The sequence below is a fragment of the Chlorocebus sabaeus genome, chromosome 25 (genome assembly GCF_047675955.1).
Source record: "Chlorocebus sabaeus isolate Y175 chromosome 25, mChlSab1.0.hap1, whole genome shotgun sequence".
Taxonomy (NCBI): Eukaryota; Metazoa; Chordata; class Mammalia; order Primates; family Cercopithecidae; genus Chlorocebus; species Chlorocebus sabaeus.
This window is the reverse complement of record NC_132928.1, coordinates 4,459,821-4,484,974: the sequence shown is the minus strand read 5'-3', so window position 1 is coordinate 4,484,974 and position 25,154 is coordinate 4,459,821. Positions and strand designations below refer to the sequence as shown.

At 36.0% G+C, this 25,154-nt stretch overlaps 1 protein-coding gene across 1 annotated transcript in view; it reads left to right on the top strand.

The window, feature by feature from the left end:
- The window catches only part of DNAH14 (dynein axonemal heavy chain 14), a 528,962-nt gene that overhangs the window by 220,983 nt on the left and 282,825 nt on the right, over positions 1–25,154 (top strand). The window contains exons 35-36 of the mRNA XM_073011492.1: positions 4,313–4,484; positions 13,173–13,262. Of these exons, the coding sequence (XP_072867593.1) occupies positions 4,313–4,484; positions 13,173–13,262 (262 nt within the window). The remainder of the gene's footprint in view (positions 1–4,312; positions 4,485–13,172; positions 13,263–25,154) is intronic.

Below are 25,154 nucleotides of genomic sequence, written 5' to 3'. Positions count from 1 at the left end.
AATTGTCCACATCATTTACTAGGATAAACTCTAAAAGGATAAAATAATTTAAATGTAAAAAATTTAAATGTATTTGAAGAAACAAATGTCCTTTGTTCTTGGAGTATGGAAGATCTTTAAAACTAAGACTCTAAATCTAGAATCCACAACAGAAAATATTTATAAATGGTCAAAAGTACGTTTTTTGAAGTCAAAAGACAATTGATAAACTAGTGAAAAAATTGTAACTCATATTACACATAGCTTATCCTCTTAATATATAAAGATTTTCTAAACATTTGGGGAAAAAATCAATAGGAAAATGGGCAAAGGACATCAACAGATAGTTCTTGGAAAAAGAAATATAAAAGTGCCTTAAGTATATGAAAGTACACTCAACCCCACTCATAATGAAAGAATGCAAATTAAAATGACACTGAAATTCTGTTTTTCCCTTAACAGATGGGCAAAAATACAAAGTTGGGCAAAACCTTGGTGAAACTATAGGGAAGCGGACATGCTTTTTCCTTTCTGGGTAGAAAGGGACAAGATATACCTTTTCATATTGGTATGATTGGGGCTATATTCTTGTACTGCCTATTTAAAATGAAATAAAAAGATAAATACGTTGCAAAAGGATATATCAACATGTTAACTGTTTCCCTTTTAAAACATAATAATATGGATTGCTTACAGATACATACACATATAATAAAAAAAAAAAAGAGAGCAAAGGATAGGGGATAAAGCTGTAATAATTTATTTCTTAAAAATAAAAGAACTGAGGCATATACTGCAAAATGGCCTGTATAATATTGATGGCATGTAAATAGGTGTCTGTTGTTAAATGTTTTATGATTTTTTAATAAAGATAAATAGCACTCATATATGAAACTCAAGTATAGCTCCCTAATGTCCTCAAGTCCTCTGGATTTTATAGTCCTGTAGTCACCTAGTTCTTTACATAAGTATTCCAGTGAAAGTAGTACTGCTCTCCATTCAAAGCACTTGATTGTCTTCAAATGACAGGAAATCTAAAGTTCTCATGGGCACCCTTCAATTAGAGTTTCCATTTCCAGTATACAGGAAACTGTCTCCTGCCACTGAAAGCAGCTCCCTTCTCTCTAGTCTGTGCTGCCCTAAATGTGACAGCTCCATTTCTTTGATTCCTTTAAAGCACCACAGAAGCCATGTGATTGTATGAAGATGACTATATTTTAAGAGGGTTGATGAATTTTTTGTTATCAGAGTAAAGCACAGTGAACAACCAAAAAATTAATATTAGACAATTTTACTTTTTGAAAGTTTCTTCGCCCTTCTGGACACCAAAATAATAAGTATTGTTCTTACCTGTTTCCTCTTCCCTTCCCTGTCCCTTCCTTTCCTTCTGTCCCACCCTATTCTTCCTAAGGCCTCTGACCATATTTCTTAGCCACCCAAGAATACTACAAATTTGTCTCATTTCCCTAGCATAGTAATTCATCCCTCCCTTTTATTTCTACTTTTTCTTTCTAGATCATGTTGGAAGAACTTAATGTTAATTCTCAAATATACTTTCAGGGTGTTTAAATTAAAACAGAAAGCAGTATATTAATATCCTTGGGCTGCCTTATAAAATTATGACAAAGTTGTGTCTTAAAATAACAGAAAAGTATTTCCTCACAAGACCTGCGGCCAGAAGTCTGATATCCAGGTTGTGGGTAGGGCTGCTTTCTCTCCAGAGACTCTTGGGCAGATTCCATTTCTTGCCTCTTCCAGCTTCTGGTGGTTGCCTGCATTTCCTGGCTTATGACCACAGCACTCTAATCTGTTATTGTTCCTTCAAATTACAGGAAACCTAACGTTTTCCAATAGTCACTAAAGTTACATAACCTTAGCTCTAGTCAATCAGTGTATGGCAGTTACTTGGACACAGTGACTCAAAGGTAAACACATCGTCACATCACCCACTCCTCTGTGTGTCCCTGCATCTCTTTGTCTCTTGTTAGGATACATGTGATTTTATTTACATCTGGATACTCTAGGATAAGCTCCTCTTAAAATTCTCAATCACCTCTTTTGCCATATTAAATAATATTCAGATTCTGGGGATTAAAAAGTGAATGTGCCTTTGTAGGGGGCATTTTTTTTCTTTTAAGGGAAAGAAGCAGTTTTCTCCCTCTTTCCTTTAAAATAATTTTCCAAATCTTTTTGTTTAGAAAACAAACTAATTATACAACAGCTTAAATCCAAGACCCTTGTGGTAGGAAAGATTTTCTTGGCAACATCTAGAGAATTAACATCTCTTCAAGTATCCACTTAAAAGATTTATGGTCCTTACCACAATATTGGGCCACAAAGTGGGCCTCAACTAATTCCAAAAAAGTGGTATCATGAAGACAATCATAATGGGTGCAACAAAGTTACGTTAGGTATCTTATTCTTAAATTTTAGTTAGATGTTAACATTAATCTAAAGCTTTCATTATTTATTCTTAAGCTATGACAGATAGACCCATTGGTAATTTCACATGCCGTTTCCAAAATTACTCTTTTTTGTAATATTTTAATGAGGTGCTACCTTTGTCCAGTAACAGAATATTGTAACAATATTATAATATTTTATTTAAGCTATTTTCTCTCCATATGTATATTTAACACTTGCCCTACTGCCAGACATATTGGTCTTCCCTTTTTTTTTCATTTTCCTTTAAGATAAAGCAAGATCTGTCTTGAAAACAAATATTAAAAGGCCATTGTCATTCCCTAGGACCCCAGCAATAAAGTCTGGAACCCTTTTCCATTCTGATGTGGCCCCCTCCCTTTGACTTCAAGTGGACTCTTGCCCTCTCTTTGCCAAAATACATTCAGAAGACTCAGTGAGGTATTCTCAGGGAAATGTAAATGACTAAAGTCAATTCCAACCCAATATAACTCTCCCATTGTAATAATGGAGTGGTTATAGGAATACAATGAGTACAAAATTACAGATAGGAGGAATGTTTTCAGTTATATTGCAGTGTAAGGTGACTATATGTAGTTAACAGTATTATGTATTTCAAAATAACCTGAAAAGAAGATTTTGAATGTTCTCACAAAGAAATGATAAATGTTTGGACACCTTTGCAGGGAGCAGTTTCTATCTCTTCCTTTCTATCTCTAGTATGGTATCATAGCATGTATAGTTATTTTTCTTCTGATTACATGTTTATACAATATATGCTGAAGTGTTTAGTATGTGAAATATTGTTATTATAGAGTAACATATATAGTATAACTTATATCAGTAAGCTTTTGTTATGATTAACAGAAAACTCAATCTGGCTTAAATAGTAGAGGGAACTGTTGTTTTTATCCAATCAGAAAATCCAGAGATGGAGCAGGGTATGATCACTTTGACTAAGGTTTCAGTTTAATTTGTCTGAGATATTCTCAGTACTGCAGTCCTCCATACACTGGCTTGCTTTCAGGCTGGCTTCGTTTTTGGTGGCATGATACCTTCTAATAATAACTGGGGCTGTCCATATTACTGAACTAAAGGCCTGAAATTTACTCTGAGTGGACTCGTCACTTGTCTACCCTTGAGTCACTGTGTCCAAGTGACTGCGATAGACTGATTGACTAGAGCTGAGGTTATGTTACTTTAGTGAATATTTGTTATGCCATATACTTGATTTTCCAAACTCTCTTGTAACTGTGGCTTTGACATACAACCTTGGCAAGTCAGACACAGCTGCATTAGAATCTGAACCTGAAGCTAGTGAAAAAAGAAATGGATACACACAGAGTCCATTCTGTTGATGGTGACAGCAGTGGCAGTAGCTATAGCCATTTACCAGAAATAGCAGAGGCAGTGAACAGTTCTAGTGCCAGCATCAGTCATGTATTGGTATGACAGTCACTGCTATCGGGATCCATTGATGATGACAGACATGTTTTCATAAGACCAGTTCCGTAGATGATTTTGGCCATTGTTCTCAGCTGGATAGCTTGCAAGCCTAGTTCTGGCTCTCCTAGAGATTTTTAAATAAATCAGTGTGTTATTTTTTTATTTTACATTAGCCTAAATTCGTTTCTGTTATTTGCAACTAAAAACCCTTACTGATATAGTAACTTTCCCTGATTCGGTGTCTGGGGATTGGTGTTGCTCTTATTGTTCTAGACCAGTCAGAGCCTATTTCTGGAGCTGGGTATCTTATTAATTCCACCCAAACCATATGGCTGCTATCCAGTGAGAGAGAGGAGGGAAGGACATTGGAATAGCCACCCCTAAAAAAGAATGTTAGTGGTCTTTAATGTCTGCAAAGCAGACTCGCTAATTTGTTCTCTATGTTTGTTTTCTTCTGCCATTAAAGTGATACCAGTGACAATCTTTCTGAAGCAGATGAAACCTTGATTGTTATCGAGGCTATAAGAGAAGCTAGTTTGCCAAAATGTCCTCCTGAAGATGTCCCACTTTTTGAAAATATTATAGGAGATATTTTTCCAGAAGTGACAGTTTTAAAAGTAAATCAACTTGCCTTGGAGGTAAAAAGACCTTTGAAAATCATCACCGCTTATTTGGATGTGGAATATCAATTACGAAACTAGATGTGGATTAAAAATATTACAGTTCTTCCTAAATTACGTATTCATGTGGTAATTGAGGGGATAAAAACACTTGGAGATATATAGTGCCCCTTGGGGGAAAAAAAAGCTTTCAGTATATTATGTCCTAATGGAAATAAGAATGAACTGTGTACCTTTAGGCAAGGATGATCATTATATATTTTGTTTCTCAATTTTTTCATCTTTTGAAATGAGGATAATAGTTTCTGTTCTTCCCACTTTGAAAGGGTGCCTAGAGAATCAAATTAGATCAGCGTTATGAAAAAACTTAAATTGTAAATATTTTGTAATTATTAAAATTACATATTATAATGATAAAGACCTTTGTTGTTTCTTTTATGTCTATAGCCTCACAGTCATTGCCTTAGTCTAGGTGAGAACTCAATGTCTCTTGTTAATATTTTTACATAGCTTCCTGCCACACCCTGCATTCCAATATTTTCCCATATGGCCACCAGAGTTGTTTTCCTAAAATATACATTTGATCACGTTAGCAAAGCAACTGTTGGATTAATGTTGCCTGCAGTACAAAATTTAAATTAAGTATTTTGGCATATAATGCCCTTCACAATCTGCTGGACCAGGTTGTCTTTTCAGTATATCCTGTTCTTCCTTCCTCCATCTCTTCCTTTCTTCCCTGTTCTTTCTACCTTGAGCTTCTGTTCTCTAACTTTTCCAGGATTTTATCAGGTCTCAGGCCATTAAACATGTTGATTCCTTTCCCTGAAACCCAACCTGTCTTCAAAAAAATATTTTTAAAATTTATTTAGAAAATAAACCACTTCATAATTATTTGTTCTTTAAATGTAACTAATAGGGCATGTACGTAACTTTATACACAACAAGCACAGAATTCATATTATTTCTGAGCACACATGAAAAACTTACACACACACAAAGACCATTCATTAGGTGATGTAGGAAAGTTTGAAAGACTCCCTTGAAAACCATCTGGACCAGGAGTTATGAGAGGAAAGCTCTTTCATGGTTCTAATCTGTAAAATTAAATCTAAAATTTATGAATTCAAAATTTATGTCTCTTCTAGTATCAATTTTGTTAAATAAGACAGATACTCCCATTTCATTCAAGTTTTAAAATATGAATATAGAGTTGAACAAACCACTATCTTAAGATTCTTTCAGTTTCATGTTTCTGAGATTATTTGCTCAATCATTTCTTATTTTCCTAATTTGTGTTTTCTTCCTTGATTATATCATCTAACAGTTTATCTGATATATTATTTTTTCTCAAAAAACTAGCCTTCTTTCTATTCATTTAATATATCTTTTTTCTGTTTCCAAACTCTTTGGTATCTGTTTTAAACTTTTAAAATATCCTTATTCTTCTGGGTTTTGTGTTTTTATTCTGTTTCCAGCTTTTTTAGTAAGAAGTCTAATTCATTTGTTTTCTTCTTCTTTTTACTAATATAAGCTTGTAAGATTTTCAAATTCCCTCTAAGTGCTGCTTTAGTTATATATACCATAAGTTCAGATATGTAGGAATTTCATAGTCATTTTTCATATTCATATTCATCCTGTTGTGATATCAAATACTAGGTCTTATTCATTCTATTTTTTTTCGTGCACATTAACCATCCCCACTTTCCTCCCACTTCCCCACTACCCTGCCCAGCCTCTGGTAACCGTCCTTCTACTCCGTATCTCCATAAGTTTAATTGTTTTTATTTTTAAGTTGCACAGGTAAGTGAGAACATGCAATGTTTGTCTTTCTGTGCCTGGCTTATTTCAGTTAACATAATGACCAATTCCATCCATGTTGTTGCAAATGACAGGATCTCATTGTTTTGTGTGGGTGAATAGTGTTTTTGTGTGTAAGTACCACATTTTCTTTATCCAGTCATTTGTTGATGAACACTTAGGTTGCCCCCAAATCTTGGCTATTGTGAACAGTACTGCAAAAAACATGGAATGCGGATATGTCTTTGATATCTGATTTTCTTTCTTTGGGGTATATACCCAGCAGTGGGATTGCTGGATAATATGGTAGCCTTATTTTTAGTTTTTTTGACCAACCTCCAAACTGTTCTCCGTAGTGATTGTATTAATTTACATTTCCAACCACAATGTATGAGGGTTCCCTTTTCTCCACGTCCTCACCAGCATTTGATATTGCCTCTCTTTTGGATATAAGCCGTCTTAACTGGGGTGAGAGGATATCTCATTGTATTTCTCTGATGATCAATAATTTTGAGCATCTTTTCATTACCCATTTGCCATTTCTAAGTCTTCTGTCTTCTTTTGAGGAATGTCTATTCAAATCTTTTATCTACTTTTTATTGGATTATTAGATTTGCTCCTATAGAGTTGTTTGAGCTCCTTATATATTCTGGTTACCAATTCCATGTCAGATGGGTAGTTTGTAAATATTTTCTCCCATTCTGTGGGTTGTCTCTTCACTTTGTTGATTGCATCCTTTGCTGTGCAGAAGCTTTTTAACTTGATGTGTTTCCATTTACCCATTTTTGCTTTGGTTGCCTGTGCTTGTGGGGTATTACTCAAGAAATTTTTGCCCAGACCAATGTCCTAGACATTTTCCCCAATGTTTTCTTGTTAATAGTTTCATAATTTGAGGTCTTAGATTTAAGACTTTAATCCATTTTTATTTGATTTTTATATATGACAAGGGATAGGGATCTAGTTTCATTCTTCTGCATATGGATATCCAGTTTTCCCAGCACCATTTATTGAAGTACGTTCCTGACACCTTTGTTGAAAATGAGTTCACCACAGGTGTGTGTATTTGTTCCTGGGTTTTCTGTTTTGTTCCATTGGTCTATGTGGATATTGGTCTTTGTGTCTATTTTCTGGTCTTTTCCATTGGTCTGTGTGTCTCTTTCTCTGCCAAGACCATGCTATTTGGGTTGCTATAGCTCTGAGGTATAATTTGAAGTCAGGTAATGTGACTCCTCCAGTTTGTTCTTTTTGTTCAGGATAGCTTTGGCTATTCTGGGTTGTTTGTGATTCCATGTAAATTTTAGAATTGTTTTTTCTATTTCTGTGAAGAATGTCATTGGTATTTTGATAGGACTGCATTGAATCTGTAGATTGTTTTGGGTAGTATGAACATTTTAACAATATTGATTCTTGCAGTCCATGAACATAGAATATCTTTCCATTTTTTGTTGTCTTCTTCAAACTGTTTTATAGTTTTCGTTATAGAGATGTTTCACTTCTTGAGTTAATTCCTAGGTATTTAATTTTATGTGTAGCCACTATAAATGGGATTACTTTTATTTCTTTTTCAGGTTATTCTCTGTTTGCATATAAAAATGCTACTGATTGGCCAGGTGCGGTGGCTCATGCCTGTAATCCCAGCACTTTGGGAGGCCGAGCCTAATGGATCACTTGAGGTCAGGAGTTTGAGACAAGCCTGGTCAACATGGTGAAACCTTATCTATACTAAAAATACAAAAAATTAGTGGGGCATGGTGGCACATGCCTGTAATCCCAGGTACTGGGGAGGATGAGGCAGGAGAATCACTTGAACCCGGGGTCAGAGGTTGCAGTGAGTTGAGATTGTGCCACTGCACTCCAGCCTGGGAGACAGAATGAGACCCTATCTCAAAAAAAAAAAAAAAAAAAAAAAAAAAAAAAGGAAAAGAAATGCTACTGATTTTTTATTTATTTGTGTTGCTTTTGTATCCTGCAACTTTACTGAATTTATCAGTTCCAATTGTTTTTTGGTAGAATCTTTAGGTTTTTCCAAATATAAGGTCATATCATCTGCAAACAATGATAATTTGATTTCTTCCTTTCCAGTTTGGATGCTGTTTATTTCTTTCTCTTGTCTGCTTTGCTGCAGCTAGGACTTCCAATGCTATGTTGAATAACAGTGCTGAAAATGGGCACACTTGTTGTGTGCCAGATCTCAGAGAAAAGGCTTTCTGTTTTTCCCAATTTAGTGTGATACTAGCTGTGGGTCTGTCATATGTGGTTTTATTGTGTTGAGGTATGTTCCTTCTATACACAGTTATTTGAGAGTTTTTATCCAGAAGGATGTTGGATTTTATCAAGTGCATTTTCAGCATCGATTGAAATCATTACATGGTTTTTGTCCTTCATTCTTTTGACATGATGTATCCCATTGATTGATTTGTAATATGTTGAACCATTTTTGTATCCCTGGGATAAATCTGACTTGGTCGTAATGAATGATTTTTAAATGTGTTGTTGAATTTGGTTTGCTAGTATTTCATTGAGAATTTTCATGTCAATGCCCATCTGGGATATTGGCCTATAGTCTTCTTTTTTTGATGTGTCTTTGTCTGGTTTGGGTATCAGGGTAACACTGGCCTTGTGGAATTAGTTTGGAAGTATTACCTCCTCCTCTATATCCTGCAGTTTATATATTTAGCCTTTTGCATGTATCAGTGTTTCCTACATTATCTAATAAATGATCTTTTTTTAGTGTTTATGCTAAAAAATTATATGTTCTGTGCCTATGGGCTATAAAGTTATAAACAAGTATATATAGCCTATTAATTGTATTTTTCAGAGTTTTGATGTCTCTAATTCTTTATTTATCCATCTGTTTCTGCAGGAGGTATATTAAGATTTTAAATCACTGAGATAGCTATTTCTTTTGCACATCTGTCAATTGTTGTTGTATATACTTTAAAGTTGTAAGTTGTATATGTATTCCTATATTCTCTTTTACCAGCATCCTATATCCCTCTTTGGCCCACTGGTGATTTCTTGCTTTAATATATATTCAGTCAGATATTAAAATTTTATCCAACTTTTTGATGCAAGGTTTATCTTTAGAAGTTCTTTTTCCATCCTTTTGTTTTTCAAACTTTCTTTTTTTTTTTTTGAGATGGAGTCTCGCTCTGTCGCCCAGGCTGGAGTGCAGTGGCCGGATCTCAGCTCACTGCAAGCTCCGCCTCCCGGGTTTACGCCATTCTCCTGCCTCAGCCTCCCGAGTAGCTGGGACTACAGGCGCCCGCCACCTCGCCCCGCTAGTTTTTTGTATTTTTTTTTAGTAGAGACGGGGTTTCGCCGTGTTAGCCAGGATGGTCTCGATCTCCTGACCTCATGATCCGCCCGTCTCGGCCTCCCAAAGTGCTGGGATTACAGGCTTGAGCCACCGCGCCCGGCCTGAACTGTCTGTCTTATAGGACATATATTGGTGGCCTTTGTTTTCTTATAATCAAATCTGTGATTATCTGTCCTGTATTTACTGATTTTTAACTTTTTTTGTACAGTGTATCCTGTTGTCTTAAGATACATTACTGTTATTATTGAATTTATTTTTGCTTCAGTATTTTCTCTCTTTTCCTGCTCACTATGGGGTAGATCGAGTTTTCTTCTTTGTTTGTTACGTTTATTCTCTTTTAGCTGAAGACTGACATTCATGCCTCTTTTAGCTAAAGACTGACATTCATCATTATTTTCCCCTATGATCAAAATGTTTTCATATCTATATTTGTCCCTTTCAAGATAAGTACTTTAGTACACTCTTTGGTCTTCCCCACACTTCCACTCTCATTATGTTAATGCTATGTAGAATTATAATTTCTGGTTATTACAGAAATGTTTTCTCTCTCTTTTTTCCTTGGACTTCTGCATACTCATGCTTGTGCTCTCTCTCTTTTAGAAAATAGTAAGCTAATAAGAAATTGTTTCAAACTTACTTTTTATATCTGTTATAGGCTTATCTTCAATTTATTCCTCTTTTAGAGTACTTCTTCCAAGAGAGTTTTCAGAGTAGGTTTTTGTGTAGCAAACCTTCTGAGAACTTTAATATTCAAGACTGTGTTTGATATGCCCTCATATCTGAATGGCAAATTCGTTATAAAAGTCTAACTTCAAAGTTATTTTCCTTTAATATATTAAAATCTCTAATTCCTTAAAAATATTATTCCATTTTCCTGTTGCTCCAGGGTCACTCTGAAGAAGGTCAATGTCACTTCAATATTTATTCTTTTATAGTGTATCTACTTTTTCTCTTCGTATGCTCTTAAAATTTTCACTTTACCTTTATGTTCATAATATCACTATAAATTCTCTAGTTATGAGTTTTGGTACTCTATTAGCCCTTTTAATATATACTCTTATTTTTAGTACTCTAAATTAACAGGAGTCTTAAACTGTGAGATTCTTTGTTTCACATGATTGAATGAGTTGGACTTTTCTGGTTCAAGAGTTTGCAGCATCCAAGCTCTAATAAAACTAAGCTATTTTCTTAGTACTTACATGTGTTCTGGATTTTATAGATTTTCTTTGGTATTTTTAATGTTTATTTGTTTGTTTGGTTGGTTTTTGAGACAGGGTTTCAGTCTGTCACCTAGACTTGAGTGCAGTGTCCTGATCTCAGCTCACTGCAGCCTCGACCTCTTAGGCTAAAGCAATCCTCCTGCCTCAGCCCCCCAAGTAGCTAGGACTACAGGCACCCACCACCATGCCAGCTAGTTTTTTATATTTTTTGTAGAGACAAGGTTTTGCCATGTTGCTCAGGCTGGTCTTGAACTCCTAGGTTCAAGCCGTCCATTTGCCTCAGCCTCCCAAAGTGCTGGGGTTACGGTAGTGAGACACTACGCATGGCCTCGTTTTTTTTTTATTTTAATGAAAATACAATTTGATATTTTTTTTCCTTGTTGCTCTGTGAGATTTTCAGAAGTACAATAGATACCTGTCTTTAAACTGGTGCCAAGATTTTGAAGATTTTGATTTATATTTATATTTTGAGAATTTTCATTTAGTTTTTTTTTTTTAAGAAAATAAAAATATCAGTTGGCAGGTTTTGCTCTCTCTCCCTTTTATAAGCATTCTTTCATCTCCCTCTAGCAGGGCCTACAAACTTTCCACTCTTCTCCAGTTATAAGTTTTGGGTGCCTCTTGTGTTAGTTTTAACATTTTTCAAGAATTTCCACATGCACATCAATGGTTTTACTTTTGAGCCTTATTATATATTCATCTTTTCATCAGCTTTACAGGTCAGTATATGTGGCAGTCTGAGCTTATGGAAAAGTTTTCTATATAAACACACCAGTTTATTCAGCTACCCCATTTGTATTATACCCACATTTGTATAATTTTTACATTAATAACTATGCAAGCTGTCAACTGTTTAATAAATTGTTACTCACCAAATTATGTGATTCATAGAAATATAGAAATGTCACAAAGATCAAAATTTAAAATTATAATGATTTTAATATTAAATTTGGAGTAATTCAGTTTTTTATTTAATGTTGTATTTTTGATGGCTTACACAGTGACCAGCCATGTGTAACACATCCACATAGTAATATATCTTATTTAAAAATATTCTGTAGTTGTGCTCTTTATACTATTTGCTCACTTGAGGTACAAGAATCTGAATCACATTTAATAGGCAATTGTGATCTGTCTGACTTATTTACATATCTGTCTCTTACATATCCGAAGTGAGTCATTATCTCCAAGTAACTAAAAGATTCACTGAGAATTATTGAAACCACATCATTGAATAAGAACTACATATAGTTTGCCATCCAGCTGATTCTAAGGAACATCATATATAGTCATGAATATTTTATAGTAGGATTATGATTTTATTTCAAAACATTCCAAAGTAAGAAATTTGTGAAACTCATTAGCCAGGTGGGATAACCTATCTGAGTATCTCTTTAATTATCCCCACCCTATGATCTGTGCATACAATGCTATTCTTATTCTATACCTGTGTGACTTCTTGCTTATATTCAGGTAGGTGTCTAGGCTTATGTTATTAACTGCAGAGGATTCATAAGTTCCGGCCTGAAGTGGGCAGTCTCATAAATTCCACTTAAGAGATCAATTCCATTTAATCTTTTAAAAAATTCTGCCAGCTGATTGCCTACCTGCAGTTCTTGCCATAGAAGCTGCCTTTTTCTCCATTGTACAGTCCTACTGGGTATTTCCTTCACCTGCTTTGTCTCATTGTAGGGATGCAAGGAATGAAAACTGGAATGGAAGAGATCGGTGCAAAAGAAAAGATAAATCCCACTTTTTTCTGTAGACATAGTTACCATTCTATCTACAGTGAAATAAACCCTCCTTTAGAAGGGTTTCCCTTATAATACCTTAGTTAAAATATTAAGTATCTTTCCAAGCTGCAGCTGCTCTTTGGAATATTTTAATTTATAACATCATGTCTTTAATCTTGTAAATTTTATTTACTGTCTTAAAATATTCTTAATATTGAAACACTAAAATAGTCATTACAAAATTGAAAACCTCTCTTAATAGTGATTAGAATTACAAAAAGGTCTAGAACCTTTTATGTTTTCTTTTAGTGTAGGATAATTAGATGGTTATACACTGGTAACCTCTGGTAACCTCTGGTTTTTCAATGTTAAACCATGGATTCTTAATCTGGGAGAGGATCTATGAATTTGCTATCAGGTGTCTGTGAACATAAAATTTTGTGTTCCCTGTATTTTTCTGGAGACAGTAGTAATAGTTTTCATTATTCTCAGAGACAGAGGTTGGTGAACTAAAAAATCAAGAACTACTGTCTTAAAGAGCAGTAATTGGTACCTAGTTAAGAGAGATTTTGGAAGACAAAAATTTAAGGGTTCAATTTGCAATGCATTTTAAATTTATGTGTTTATTTCCTTTTAGAAAGTAATATGTATTGCAACTCAGCAATTGGGTTTACAAAACTGGTCATCTCAGAAAGAGAAGATTATACAGTTTTATAATCAACTTCAGGTAAGTATAAAATGACATGTTAGCAATCCTTTGCCTGTGTTTCAATAGGAATTAACAAAATAAAGGGCAAAAATAATAATAAAAGAGAGATGTTACAGGTATAATATTTTTTGAATTCAGTGATTTATTAATTGTTAGTCAAGACTTTATTATTTGACTTTCACATAACTCAACAAATGGATCTTTTCACCTTCATCTCCTTAATACATATACATAAAAACCCTGCAAATGTAATGTAAAATATCCTGCATTCCATTGCTATACCTTCTTTGAATTTCCTATTTTCCATGACTGAACCATTTGGATAAACATCAGAATATGCATTTCCCTGACTGCTAGTAAGATTGTATATCCTTTTTTATACTTATTAGCCATTTGAGTTTTCTGTGAATTGCCAGATTATGTTATGTACTCATTTTTTAATTGGGTTGTTTGTCTTTTTCTTAGCAAACGTATAGATTTTTCATTATGCATTTATATATCATAATTTTTCTTTTTTTTCTTCTCCTCCTCCTCCTTTCTCCTTTCTTCTTCTTCTCTTTGTCCCTCCTCCTCCTCCTCTTGTTCTTCTTCTTCTTCTTCTTCTTCTTCTTCTTCTTCTTCTTCTTCTTCTTCTTCTTCTTCTTCTTCTTCTTCTTCTTCTTCTTCTTTTTCTTCTTCTTTCTTCTTTCTTTTTTCTTCATTCTTCTTTCTTGTCCTTCAATAGAGTCTCACTCTGTCACCCAGTCTGGAGTGGAGTGATACAATCATAGCTCACTGCAGCCTCCAACTCCTGGGCTCAAGTGATCTGAATATCTAGGGGTGCAGGCACATGACACTATGCACGACTAATTCCTTTAGTTTTTGTAGAGGCAGGGTCTTGCTGTGTTGCCCAGGCTGGTCTCAAATTCCTGGCCTTGAGCAACCTTCCTGCCTCGACTTCTCAAAGTGCTGGGATCACAGGCATGAACCACCATGTCCAGCCTATATCATAATTATTTATTGGTTATGTGCATTGCAAGTAAATTCTCTGAGTCTTTGCTTTTTAGAAATGTCTATGGTGCTCAGTTTTACAGAAGACTTTTTTTTTTTTTTTATACTTTAAGTTCTAGGGTACATGTGCATAACGTGCAGGTTTGTTACATATGTATACTTGTGCCATGTTGGTGTGCTGCACTCATCAACTCGTCAGCACCCATCAACTCGTCATTTACATCAGGTATAACTCCCAATGCAATCCCTCCCCCCTCCCCCCTCCCCATGATAGGCCCCGGTGTGTGATGTTCCCCTTCCCGAGTCCAAGTGATCTCATTGTTCAGCTCTCACCTATGAGTGAGAACATGCGGTGTTTGGTTTTCTGTTCTTGTGATAGTTTGCTAAGAATGATGGTTTCCAGCTGCATCCATGTCCCTACAAAGGACACAAACTCATCCTTTTTTATGGCTGCATAGTATTCCATGGTGTATATGTGCCACATTTTCTTAATCCAGTCTGTCACTGATGGACATTTGGGTTGATTCCAGGTCTTTGCTATTGTGAATAGTGCCACAATAAACATACGTGTGCATGTGTCTTTATAGCAGCATGATTTATAATCCTTTGGGTATATACCCAGTAAGTTCTAGGGTACATGTACACAACGTGCAGGTTTGTTACATATGTATACATGTGCCATGTTGGTTTGCTGCACCCATTAACTCGTCATTTACATTAGGTATATTTCCTAATGCTATCCCTCCCCGCCCCGCTCCCCACAATAGGACCCAGTGTGTGATGTTCCCCTTCCTGTGTCCAAGTGATCTCATTGCTCAATTCCCACCTATGAGTATTATACCACATGTGGTATTTGGTTTTCTGTTCTTGCAATAGTTTGCTGAGAATGATGGTTTCCAGCTGCATCCACGTCCCTACAAAGGACACGAACTCATCCTTTGTTATGGCTGCATAGTATTCCATGGTGTATATGTGCCACATTTTCTTAATCCAGTCTGTCGCTGATGGACATTTGGGTTGATTCCAAGACTTTGCTATTGTGAATAGTGCCGCAATAAACATACATGTGCATGTGTCTTTATAGCTGCATGACTTATAATCCTTTGGGTGTATACCCAGTAATGGGATGCCTGGTTCAAATGGTACTTCTAGTTGTAGAGCCTTGAGGAATCGCCACACTGTTTTCCATAATGGTTGAACTAGTTTACAGTCCAAGCAACACTGTAAAAGTGTTCCTATTTCTCCACATCCTCTCCTGCACCTTTTGTTTCCGGATTTTTTAATGATTGACATTCTAACTAGTGTGAGATGGTATCTCATTGTGGTTTTGATTTGCATTTCTCTGATGGCGAGTGATGATGAGCGTTTTTTCATGTGTCTGTTGGCCATATGAATGTCTTCTTTTGAGAAGTGTCTGTTCATATCTTTTGCCCACTTTTTGATGGGGTTGTTTGTTTTTGTCTTGTAAATTTGTTTGAGTCTTTTATAGGTTCTGGATATTAGCCCTTTGTCAGATGAGTAGATTGCAAAAATTTTCTCCCATTCTGTAGGTTGCCTGTTCACTCTGATGGTAGTTTATTTTGCTGTGCAGAAGCCCGTTAGTTTAATTAGATCCCATTTGTCAATTTTGGCTTCTGTTGCCATTGCTTTTGGTGTTTTAGACGTGAAGTCCTTGCCCATGCCTATGTCCTGAATGATATTACCTAGGTTTTCTTGTAGGGATTTTATGGTTTTAGGTCTAACACTTAAGTCTCTAATCCATCTTGAATTAATTTTCGTATTAGGAGTAAGGAACGGATCCAGTTTCAGCTTTCTACTTATGGCTAGCCAATTTTCCCAGCACGATTCATTAAATAGGGAATCCTTTCCCCATTTCTTGTTTTTGTCAGGTTTGTCAAAGATCAGATGGCTGTAGATGTGTGGTATTATTTCTGAGGACTCTGTACTGTTCCATTGGTCTATATCTCTGTTTTGGTACCAGTACCATGCTGTTTTGGTTACTGTAGCCTTGTACTATAGTTTGAAGTCAGATAGGATGATGCCACCAGCTTTGTTCTTTTGGCTTAGGATTGTCTTGACAATGCGGGCTCTTTTTTGGTTCCGTATGAACTTTAAAGCAGTTTTTTCCAATTCTGTGAATAAAGTCATTGGTAGCTTAATGGGGATGGCATTGAATCTATAAATAACCTTGGGCAGTGTGGCCATTTTCACAATCTTGATTCTTCCTATCCATGAGCATGGTATGTTCTTCCATTTGTTTGTGTCCTCTTTTATTTCACTGAGCAGTGGTTTGTAGTTCTCCTTGAAGAAGTCCTTTACATCCCTTGTAAGTTGGATTCCTAGGTATTTTATTCTCTTTGAAGCTATTGTGAATGGAAGTTCATTCATGATTTGACTCTCTGTTTGTCTGTTACTGGTGTATAAGAATGCTTGTGATTTTTGCACATTGATTTTGTATCCTGAGACTTTGCTGAAGTTGCTTATCAGCTTAAGTAGATTTTGGGCTGAGACAATGGGGTTTTCTAAATATATAATCATGTCATTTGCAAACAGGGACAATTTGACTTCTTCTTTTCCTAACTGAATACCCTTGATTTCTTTCTCTTGCCTGATTGCCCTAGCCAGAGCTTCCAACACTATGTTGAATAGGAGTGGTGAGAGAGGGCATCCCTGTCTTGTGCCAGTTTTCAAAGGGAATTTTTCCAGTTTTTGCCCATTCAGTATGATATTGGCTGTGGGTTTGTCATAAATAGGTCTTATGATTTTGAGATACGTTCCATCAATACCAAATTTATTGAGAGTTTTTAGCATGAAGGGCTGTTGAATTTTGTGAAAGGCCTTTTCTACATCTATTGAGATAATCATGTGGTTTTTGTTTTTGGTTCTGTTTATATGCTGGATTACATTTATTAATTTGCATATGTTGAACCAGCCTTGCATCCCAGGGATGAAGCCCACTTGATCATGGTGGATAAGCTTTTTGATGTGCTGCTGGATTTGGTTTCCCAGTATTTTATTGAGGATTTTTGCATCAATGTTCATCAGGGATATTGGTCTAAAATTCTCTTTTTTTGTTGTATCTCTGTCAGGCTTTGGTATCAGGATGATGTTGGCCTCATAAAATGAGTTAGGGAGGATTCCCTCTTTTTCTATTGATTGGAATAGTTTCAGAGGGAATGGTACCAACTCCTCCTTGTACCTCTGGTAGAATTCGGCTGTGAATCCATCTGGTCCTGGACTTGTTTTGGTTGGTAGGCTATTAATTATTGCCTCAATTTCAGAGCCTGCTATTGGTCTATTCAGGGATTCAACTTCTTCCTGGTTTAGTCTTGGAAGAGTGTAAGTGTCCATGAAATTATCCATTTCTTTTAGGTTTTCTAGTTTATTTGCGTAGAGATGTTTATCGTATTCTCTGATGGTAGATTGCATTTCTGTGGGGTCGGTGGTAATATCCCCTTCATCATTTTTTATTGCGTCTATTTGATTCTTTCTTTTCTTCTTTATTAGTCTTGCTAGCAGTCTATCAATTTTGTTGATCTTTTCAAAAAACCAACTCCTGGATTCATTGATTTTTTGGAGGGTTTTTTGTGTCTCTATCTCCTTCAGTTCTGCTCTGATCTTAGTTATTTCTTGCCTTCTGCTAGCTTTTGAACATGTTTGCTCTTGCTTCTCTAGTTCTTTTAATTGTGATGTTAGGGTGTCAGTTTTAGATCTTCCCATCTTTCTCTTGTGGGCATTTAGTGCTATAAATTTCCCTCTACACACTGCTTTAAATGTGTCCCAGAGATTCTGGTATGTTGTATCTTTGTTCTCATTGGTTTCAAAGAACATCTTTATTTCTGCCTTCATTTCATTATGTACCCAGTAGTCATTCAGGAGCAGGTTGTTCAGTTTCCATGTAGTTGAGTGGTTTTGATTGAGTTTCTTAGTCCTGAGTTCTAGTTTAATTGCACTGTGGTCTGAGAGACAGTTTGTTATAATTTCTGTTCTTGTACATTTGCTGAGGAGTGCTTTACTTCCAACTATGTGGTCAATTTTGGAATAAGTGTGATGTGGTCCTGAGAAGAATGTATATTCTGTTGATTTGGGGTGGAGAGTTCTGTAGATGTCTATTAGGTCCACTTGGTGCAGAGTTGAGTTCAATTCCTGGATATCATTGTTAACTTTCTGTCTCGTTGATCTGTCTAATATTGACAGTGGGGTGTTCCAGTCTCCCATTATTATTGTGTGGGAATCTAAGTCTCTTTGTAAGTCTCTAAGGACTTGCTTTATGAATCTGGGTGCTCCTGTATTGGGTGCATATATATTTAGGATAGTTAACTCTTCTTGATGAATTGATCCCTTTACCATTATGGCCTTCTTTGTCTCTTTTGATCTTTGATGGTTTAAAGTCTGTTTTATCAGAGACTAGTATTGCAACCCCTGCTTTTGTTTTTGTTTTCCATTTGCTTAGTAGATCTTCCTCCATCCCTTTATTTTGAGCCTGTGTGTGTCTCTGCATGTGAGATGGGTCTTGTGAATACAGCAAACTGATAGGTCTTGACTCTTTATCCAATTTGCCAGTCTGTCTTTTAATTTGATCGTTTTGTCCATTTACATTTAAGGTTAATATTGTTATGTGTGAACTTGATCCTGTCATTATGATATTAGCTGGTTATTTTGCTCGCTAGTTGATACAGTTTCTTCCTAGCATCAATGGACTTTAAGAAGACATTTTTAATGCAGAAGACATTTTTAATGCAGTAAGAACTATCAGTCTTTTAATTTATGATTTGTATTTTTAGTCCTATTTTTAGAAATATTTTAACTCTATCTTTGAAAAGATATTTCCCATATATTTTTTCTAAAAGTTTTTTTAGTTTTTCATTTATAATTGATATATAATAATTTTACATATTTACGGGGTACAGTGTAATGTCTCAATGCATGCATACTTTGTATAATGGTTAAATCAGGGTAATTACCCATATCGATTGCTTTAAATGCTTATTATCTATTTGTGGTGACAACATCCAAAATCTTATCTTCTAGCTATTGTGAAATATACACTACTTTGTTGTTTTCTATAGTCATCTTACTGTGTGGTAAAACACCAGAACATATTATTCCTAAATATGTGCATATTGACAAATGTCTCCTGGTACCCAACCCCAACCCTCCTCAGCCTCTAATAACCACTATTATTTCTTCTTCTATGAAATGAACTTTATAAGATTCTACATACGATGAGATCATGCAGTGTTTGTTCTTCTGTGCCTGGCTGATTTCACTTAACATAATCATCCATGTTGCTGCAGATGTCAGGATTTCATTTTTATGGCTAAACAATATTCCTGTGTGTGTATTTATGTATGTATATGTTACATATATGTACACATATATATGTGTGTATGTTTGTGTGTATATATATTTTTTCTTTATTCATCTGTAGAAGAACATTTAGGCTGATTCCATATCTTGTCTATTATAAATAGTGTTGCAGTAAACATGGGAATGCAGATGTCTCTTCAACATACTGATCCCATTTCTTTTGGATATATACACAGTAATAGGACTGCTGGATCATATGGTAGTTCTATTTTTGCTTTTGTGAGGAACCTTCATACTGTTTTTCATAATGTTTGTACTAAATTACATTTTCACCAACATTGTATAAGAGTTCCCTTTTCTCCACATCTTCACCAACATGTTATTTTTTGTTTTTCTGATAGTAGTCATTCTACTAGAGTGAGGTGATATCTCATTGTGGTTTTGATTTGCATTTCCCTGATGATTAGTGTTGTGAATATTTTTTCATATATCTGTTCATCATTTGTGTGGCTTCGTTTGAGAAATGTCTATTCAGGTTTTTTGCCCATTTTAAAATCAGATTAGTTTTTTTGCTACTGAGTTGAGTTCCTTATATATTATGGATATTAACCCTTTATAAGATACATAGTTTGCAAATACTTTTTTCCATTCAGTAACTTGTCTTTTCAATTCATTGTTTTCTTAGCTGTGCATAAGCTTTTTGGTTTCATGTAATCCCATTTGTCTATTTTCGCTTTTGTTGCATGTGCTTCTGAGGCCTTATTTTTAAAATTCTTGCCCACTCCAATTTCAGGAAGCATTTCTCCTATGTTTTCTTCTAGTAGTTGCACTACTAGAAGTCTTCAGTCTGTTTAGAGTTGTAAGTCTTCAATCTGTTTAGAGTTGATTTTTGTTTAATATGGTGAGAGATAGGGGTCTAGTTTTTTTCTTTTCTTTGTGGCTATCCAATTTTCCCAGAATTGCTTATTCAATGCACTTATAGATGCAGATGTCTGTTTTTCTGCCCATACTTTGCCATTTGTGTTATTATAGCTTAGTATTATATTTTGAAGTCAGGTGATGTGATGCTTTCAGCCATGTTCTTTTTGTTCAAGATTGCATGAGTTTGGGGTACTTTGCACTTACAGATGAATTTTAGGATTTTTTTCTATTTCTGTGAATAAAGTTATTGTTATTTTGACAGGGATTGATTGCACTGAACCTAAAGATCACTTTGGGCAATGTGGATGTGGACATTTTAACAATATTAATTCTTCCAATCCATGAACACAGGATACCTTTCCATTTATTTGTGTCCTCTTTACTTTCTTTAATAAGTGTTTTATAGATAATGATAGATGTTTTGTAGAGATCTTTCATGTTGTAGGTATTGCATATTTTTGTAGCTATTATAAATAGAATGCTCTCTTGGTTTCTTTCTCAGTCAGTGTTGCTACTGGCATATAGAAATGCTACTGATTTTTGTATGTTGATTTTGTATTCTGCAACTTTATTAAATTCATTTATTAGTTTTAAACGCTCTTTGGTGGAGTCTGTAGTACTTTCTGTATAGATGATCATGTCATCTGTAAATAGGACAGCTTAAATTCCTCCTTTCTAATTTGGATCCTTTTTATCCTTTCTCGTGCCTAATTGCTCTGGCTAGAACTTCAGGTAATATTTTGAGGAAAAGCGGTGAAAGTGAGCATCCTCATCTTGTCCCAGATCTTAGAAGAAAGGCTTTCAACGTTTCCCTGTTCAGTATGATGTTAGCTGTGGGTTTGTCATATATTGGCTTTATTGTGTTGATGTATGTTCCTTCTATGCCCGGTTTGTTTAAGGTTTTTTTTTTTATTATAAAGGTATGCTGATTTTTACAAATGCTTTTTAAGCATCTGTAGTAATGATAATGTAGTATTTGTCCCTGATTTTGTTAATGAGATATATCATGTTTACTGTTTTGCATATGTTGAACAATACTTGCATTGCTGGGATGAATCCCACTTGATCATGATGAATGATCTTTTTAATGTCTTGTTAAATTCAGTTTGCTAGTATTACATTCAGAATTTTTACATCTATGTTCATCGAGGATATTAGTCAGTGGTTTCCTTTTTTGTTGTGTTCTTGTCTGGTGTTGATATCAGAGTAATGCCAGCTTCATAGAACACATTGGGAATCACTTTCTTGAAGAGTCTGAGTAGAATTGGTATTAGTTCTTCTTTAAATGTTTGGTAGAATTCAGCAGTGAAGCCATCACATCCTGGGCTTTTCTTTGATGGAAAACTCTTTATTACTCATTATTGACCTGCGTAGATTTTCTTTCCTTCATAATTCAATCTTGATAAGTTATATGTGTCCAGGAATATATCCATTTCTTCTAGGTTTTCTAATTTGTTGGGATGTAGTTGTTCATAGTAGTCTTTTATGATCCTTTGTATTTCTGTGTTATCAGCTATAATGTCTCCTTTTTCTTCTCTGATTTTATTTATTTGAGTCTTTTATTGTTAGTCTAGTGAAAGATTTGTTGATTTTTTAAAATCTTTTCAATAAACAAGGTGTTTGTTTTATTGATCTTTTGTATTTTTTCCTCCCTATTCTCTCATCTTTATTTTTTTTCCTTCTCATTTGGGTTTTGATTGTTCTTATTTTTCTAGTTTCTTGAGGTGTAAGTGTTGATTTTGGATCTTTTTACTTTTTTGATGTAGATGTTTATTGCTATAAACTTCCTTCTTCTTTTTTTTTTTTTTTTTTTTTTTTTTTTTGAGATGAAGTCTTGCTCTGTCCCCCAAGCTAGAGTGCAGTGGTGCAATCTCAGCTCACTTCTGAGACTTAGTTAGTAAGACTCACAGGATGTGATGGTTATTATTTTCCTGCACAAGCTGTGTACCTCCAGGGTTCAAGCGATTCTCCTGCCTCAGCCTCCTGAGTAGCTGGAACTACAGGCACCCACCGTGCCCAGCTAATTTTTGTATTTTTAGTACAGACAGGGCTTTATTATGTTGCCTAGACTGGTCTTGAACTCCTGACTTCGTGATCCACCCACCTCAGACTCCTGAAGTGCTGGGATTACAGATGTGAGCCACCACACCCAACCAAACTTCCTTCTGAAAGGAAGGGATGCACTATGTTTATCCAACTTCCTTCCTTCCCTGCTTTTGCTATATCCTGTTGGTTTGGGTATGTGGTGTTTCCATTTTCATTTGTCTCAAGGAATTTTTTAAATTATTTTTTAATTTTTTTCATTGACCCATTGGTTGTACATGAGCACGTTAATTTCCACATATTTGTAGTTTCCAAAGTTCGTCCTGTTACTGATTGTTAGTTTTAATTCATTGTTCTCAGAAAAGATACTTGATAGGATCTCCATTTTTTAAAAATTGTGAAGACTTGTTTTGTGGCTTAATATATGGTTTGTCTTTGAAAATGTTCCATGTGCTGTTAAAAATAATGTCTATGTTATATCTGTTGGGTGAAATATTCTATTAGGTTCATTTGATCTAGAGTGCAGTTTAACTCCTATGTTTATTTATTTTCTGTCTATATGAGTTATCCATTGATGACAGTTGGGTGTTGAAATCTCCTACTATTATTGTATAATATGGTTTGGCTGTGTCCCAACCCAAATCTCATCTTGAATTCCCACGTGTTGTGGGAGGTAAATGAATTATGGGGGCAGGTCTTTCCCGTGCTGTTCTCATGATAGTTAGTAAGTCTCACGGGATCTGATGGTTATTATAATGGGGAGTTTTCTTGCACAAGCTCTTTTTGCTTACTGCCATCCCATGTAAGAGGTAACTTGCTCTTCCTTGCCATCTGCCATTGTTGTGAGGCTTCCCCAGCCATGTGGAACTGTAAGTTCAATTAAACCTCTTTCTTTTATAAATTGCCCAGTCTTGGGTGTGTCTTTAACAGCAGCATGAAAACAGCTAATGCAGTAAATTGGTACCAGTAGAGTGGGGTGTTGTTGAAAAGATACCTGAAAATGCGGAAGCGACTTTGGAACTGGGTAACAGGCAGAGATTGGAACAGTTTGGAGGGCTCAGAAGAAGACAGGAAAATGTGGGAAAGTTTGGAACTTCCTAGAGACTTGTTGAATGGCTTTGACCAAAAGCCTGATAGCAATATGAAAAATAAGGTCCAAACTGAGGTGGTTTCAAATAGAGATGAGGAACTTGTTGGGAACTGGAGTAAAGATGACTCTTGTTATGTTTTAACAAAGAGACTGGCAGCATATGCCCCTGCCCTTGAGATTTGTGGAACTTTGAACTTGAGAAAAATTATTTAGGGTATCTGGCGGAAGAAATTTCTAAGCAGCAAAGCATTCAAGAGCTGATTTGGGTGCTGTTTAAAGGTATTCCATTTCATAAGGGAAGCAGAGCATAAAAGTTTGGAAAATTTACAGCCTGACAATACAATAGAAAAGAAAATCTCATTTTCTGAGGAGAAATCCAAGCCAGCTGCAGAAATTTGCATAAGTATGGGGATCCACATGTTAATCCCCAAGACACTGGGGAAAATGTCTCCAGGGCATGTCAGAGGTCTTCACGGCAGCACTTCCCATCACAGTCCTGGAGGCCTAGGAAGAAAAAATGGTTTCATGGGCCAGACCCGGGGTCCCTGTGCTGTGTGCAGCCTGAAAGAGGAAAACGTAGAGCTCCAGCCATGGCTTCAGAGGGTGCAAGCCTCAAGCCTTAGCAGCTTCCATGAGGTGTTGAGTCCAGAACTGGGGTTTGGGAACCTCTGCTTAGATTTCAGAGGATGTATGGAAATGCCTGGATGTCCAGGCAGAAGTTTTCTGCAGTGGTGGGGCTCTCATGGAGAACCTCTGCTAGGGTGGTACAGAAGGGAAATGTGGTGTCAAAGCCCCCACACAGAGTCTACTGGGGCACCATCTAGTGGAGCTGTTAGAAAAGGGCCACCATCCTCCAGAACCCAGAATGATAGATCCACTGACAGCTTGCACTGTGCACCTGGAAAAGCCATAGATGCTCAATGTCAGCCAATGAAAACAGCCAGGAAAGAGGCTGTACCCTGCAAAGCCACAGGGGCAGAGCTGTCTAAGACGAGCAGAACCCACCTCTTGCATCAACATGATCTGGATGTGAGATGTGAAGTCAAAGGAGATCATTTTGGAGCTTTAAGATTTGATTGCCCTGCTGCATTTTGTACTTACATGAGGCCTGTAGCTCCTTTGTTTTGGCCAATGTCTCTCATTTGGAATGGCTGTGTATTAGTCTGTTTTCATGCTGCTGATAAAGACAGACCCAAGACTGGGAAGAAAAAGAGGTTTCATTGGATTTACAGTTCCACATGGCTGGGGTGGCCTCAGAACCATGGGGGAAGGCAAAAGGCACTTCTTACATGGTGGTGGCAAGAGCAAAATGAGGAAGAAAAAGCGGAAACACCTGATAAACCCATCAGATCTCATGAGACTTAATTCACTATCACAGGAATAGCAGGGGAAAGACCAGCCCCCATGATTCAATTGCCTCCTCTGGGTCCCTCCCACAACACATGGGATTTCTGGGAGATATAATTCAAGTTGAGATTTGGGTGGGACACAGCCAAATTATATCAGGCTATGTTTATCCAATGCCTGTACCCCCGTTTGTATCTAGGGAGTAACTA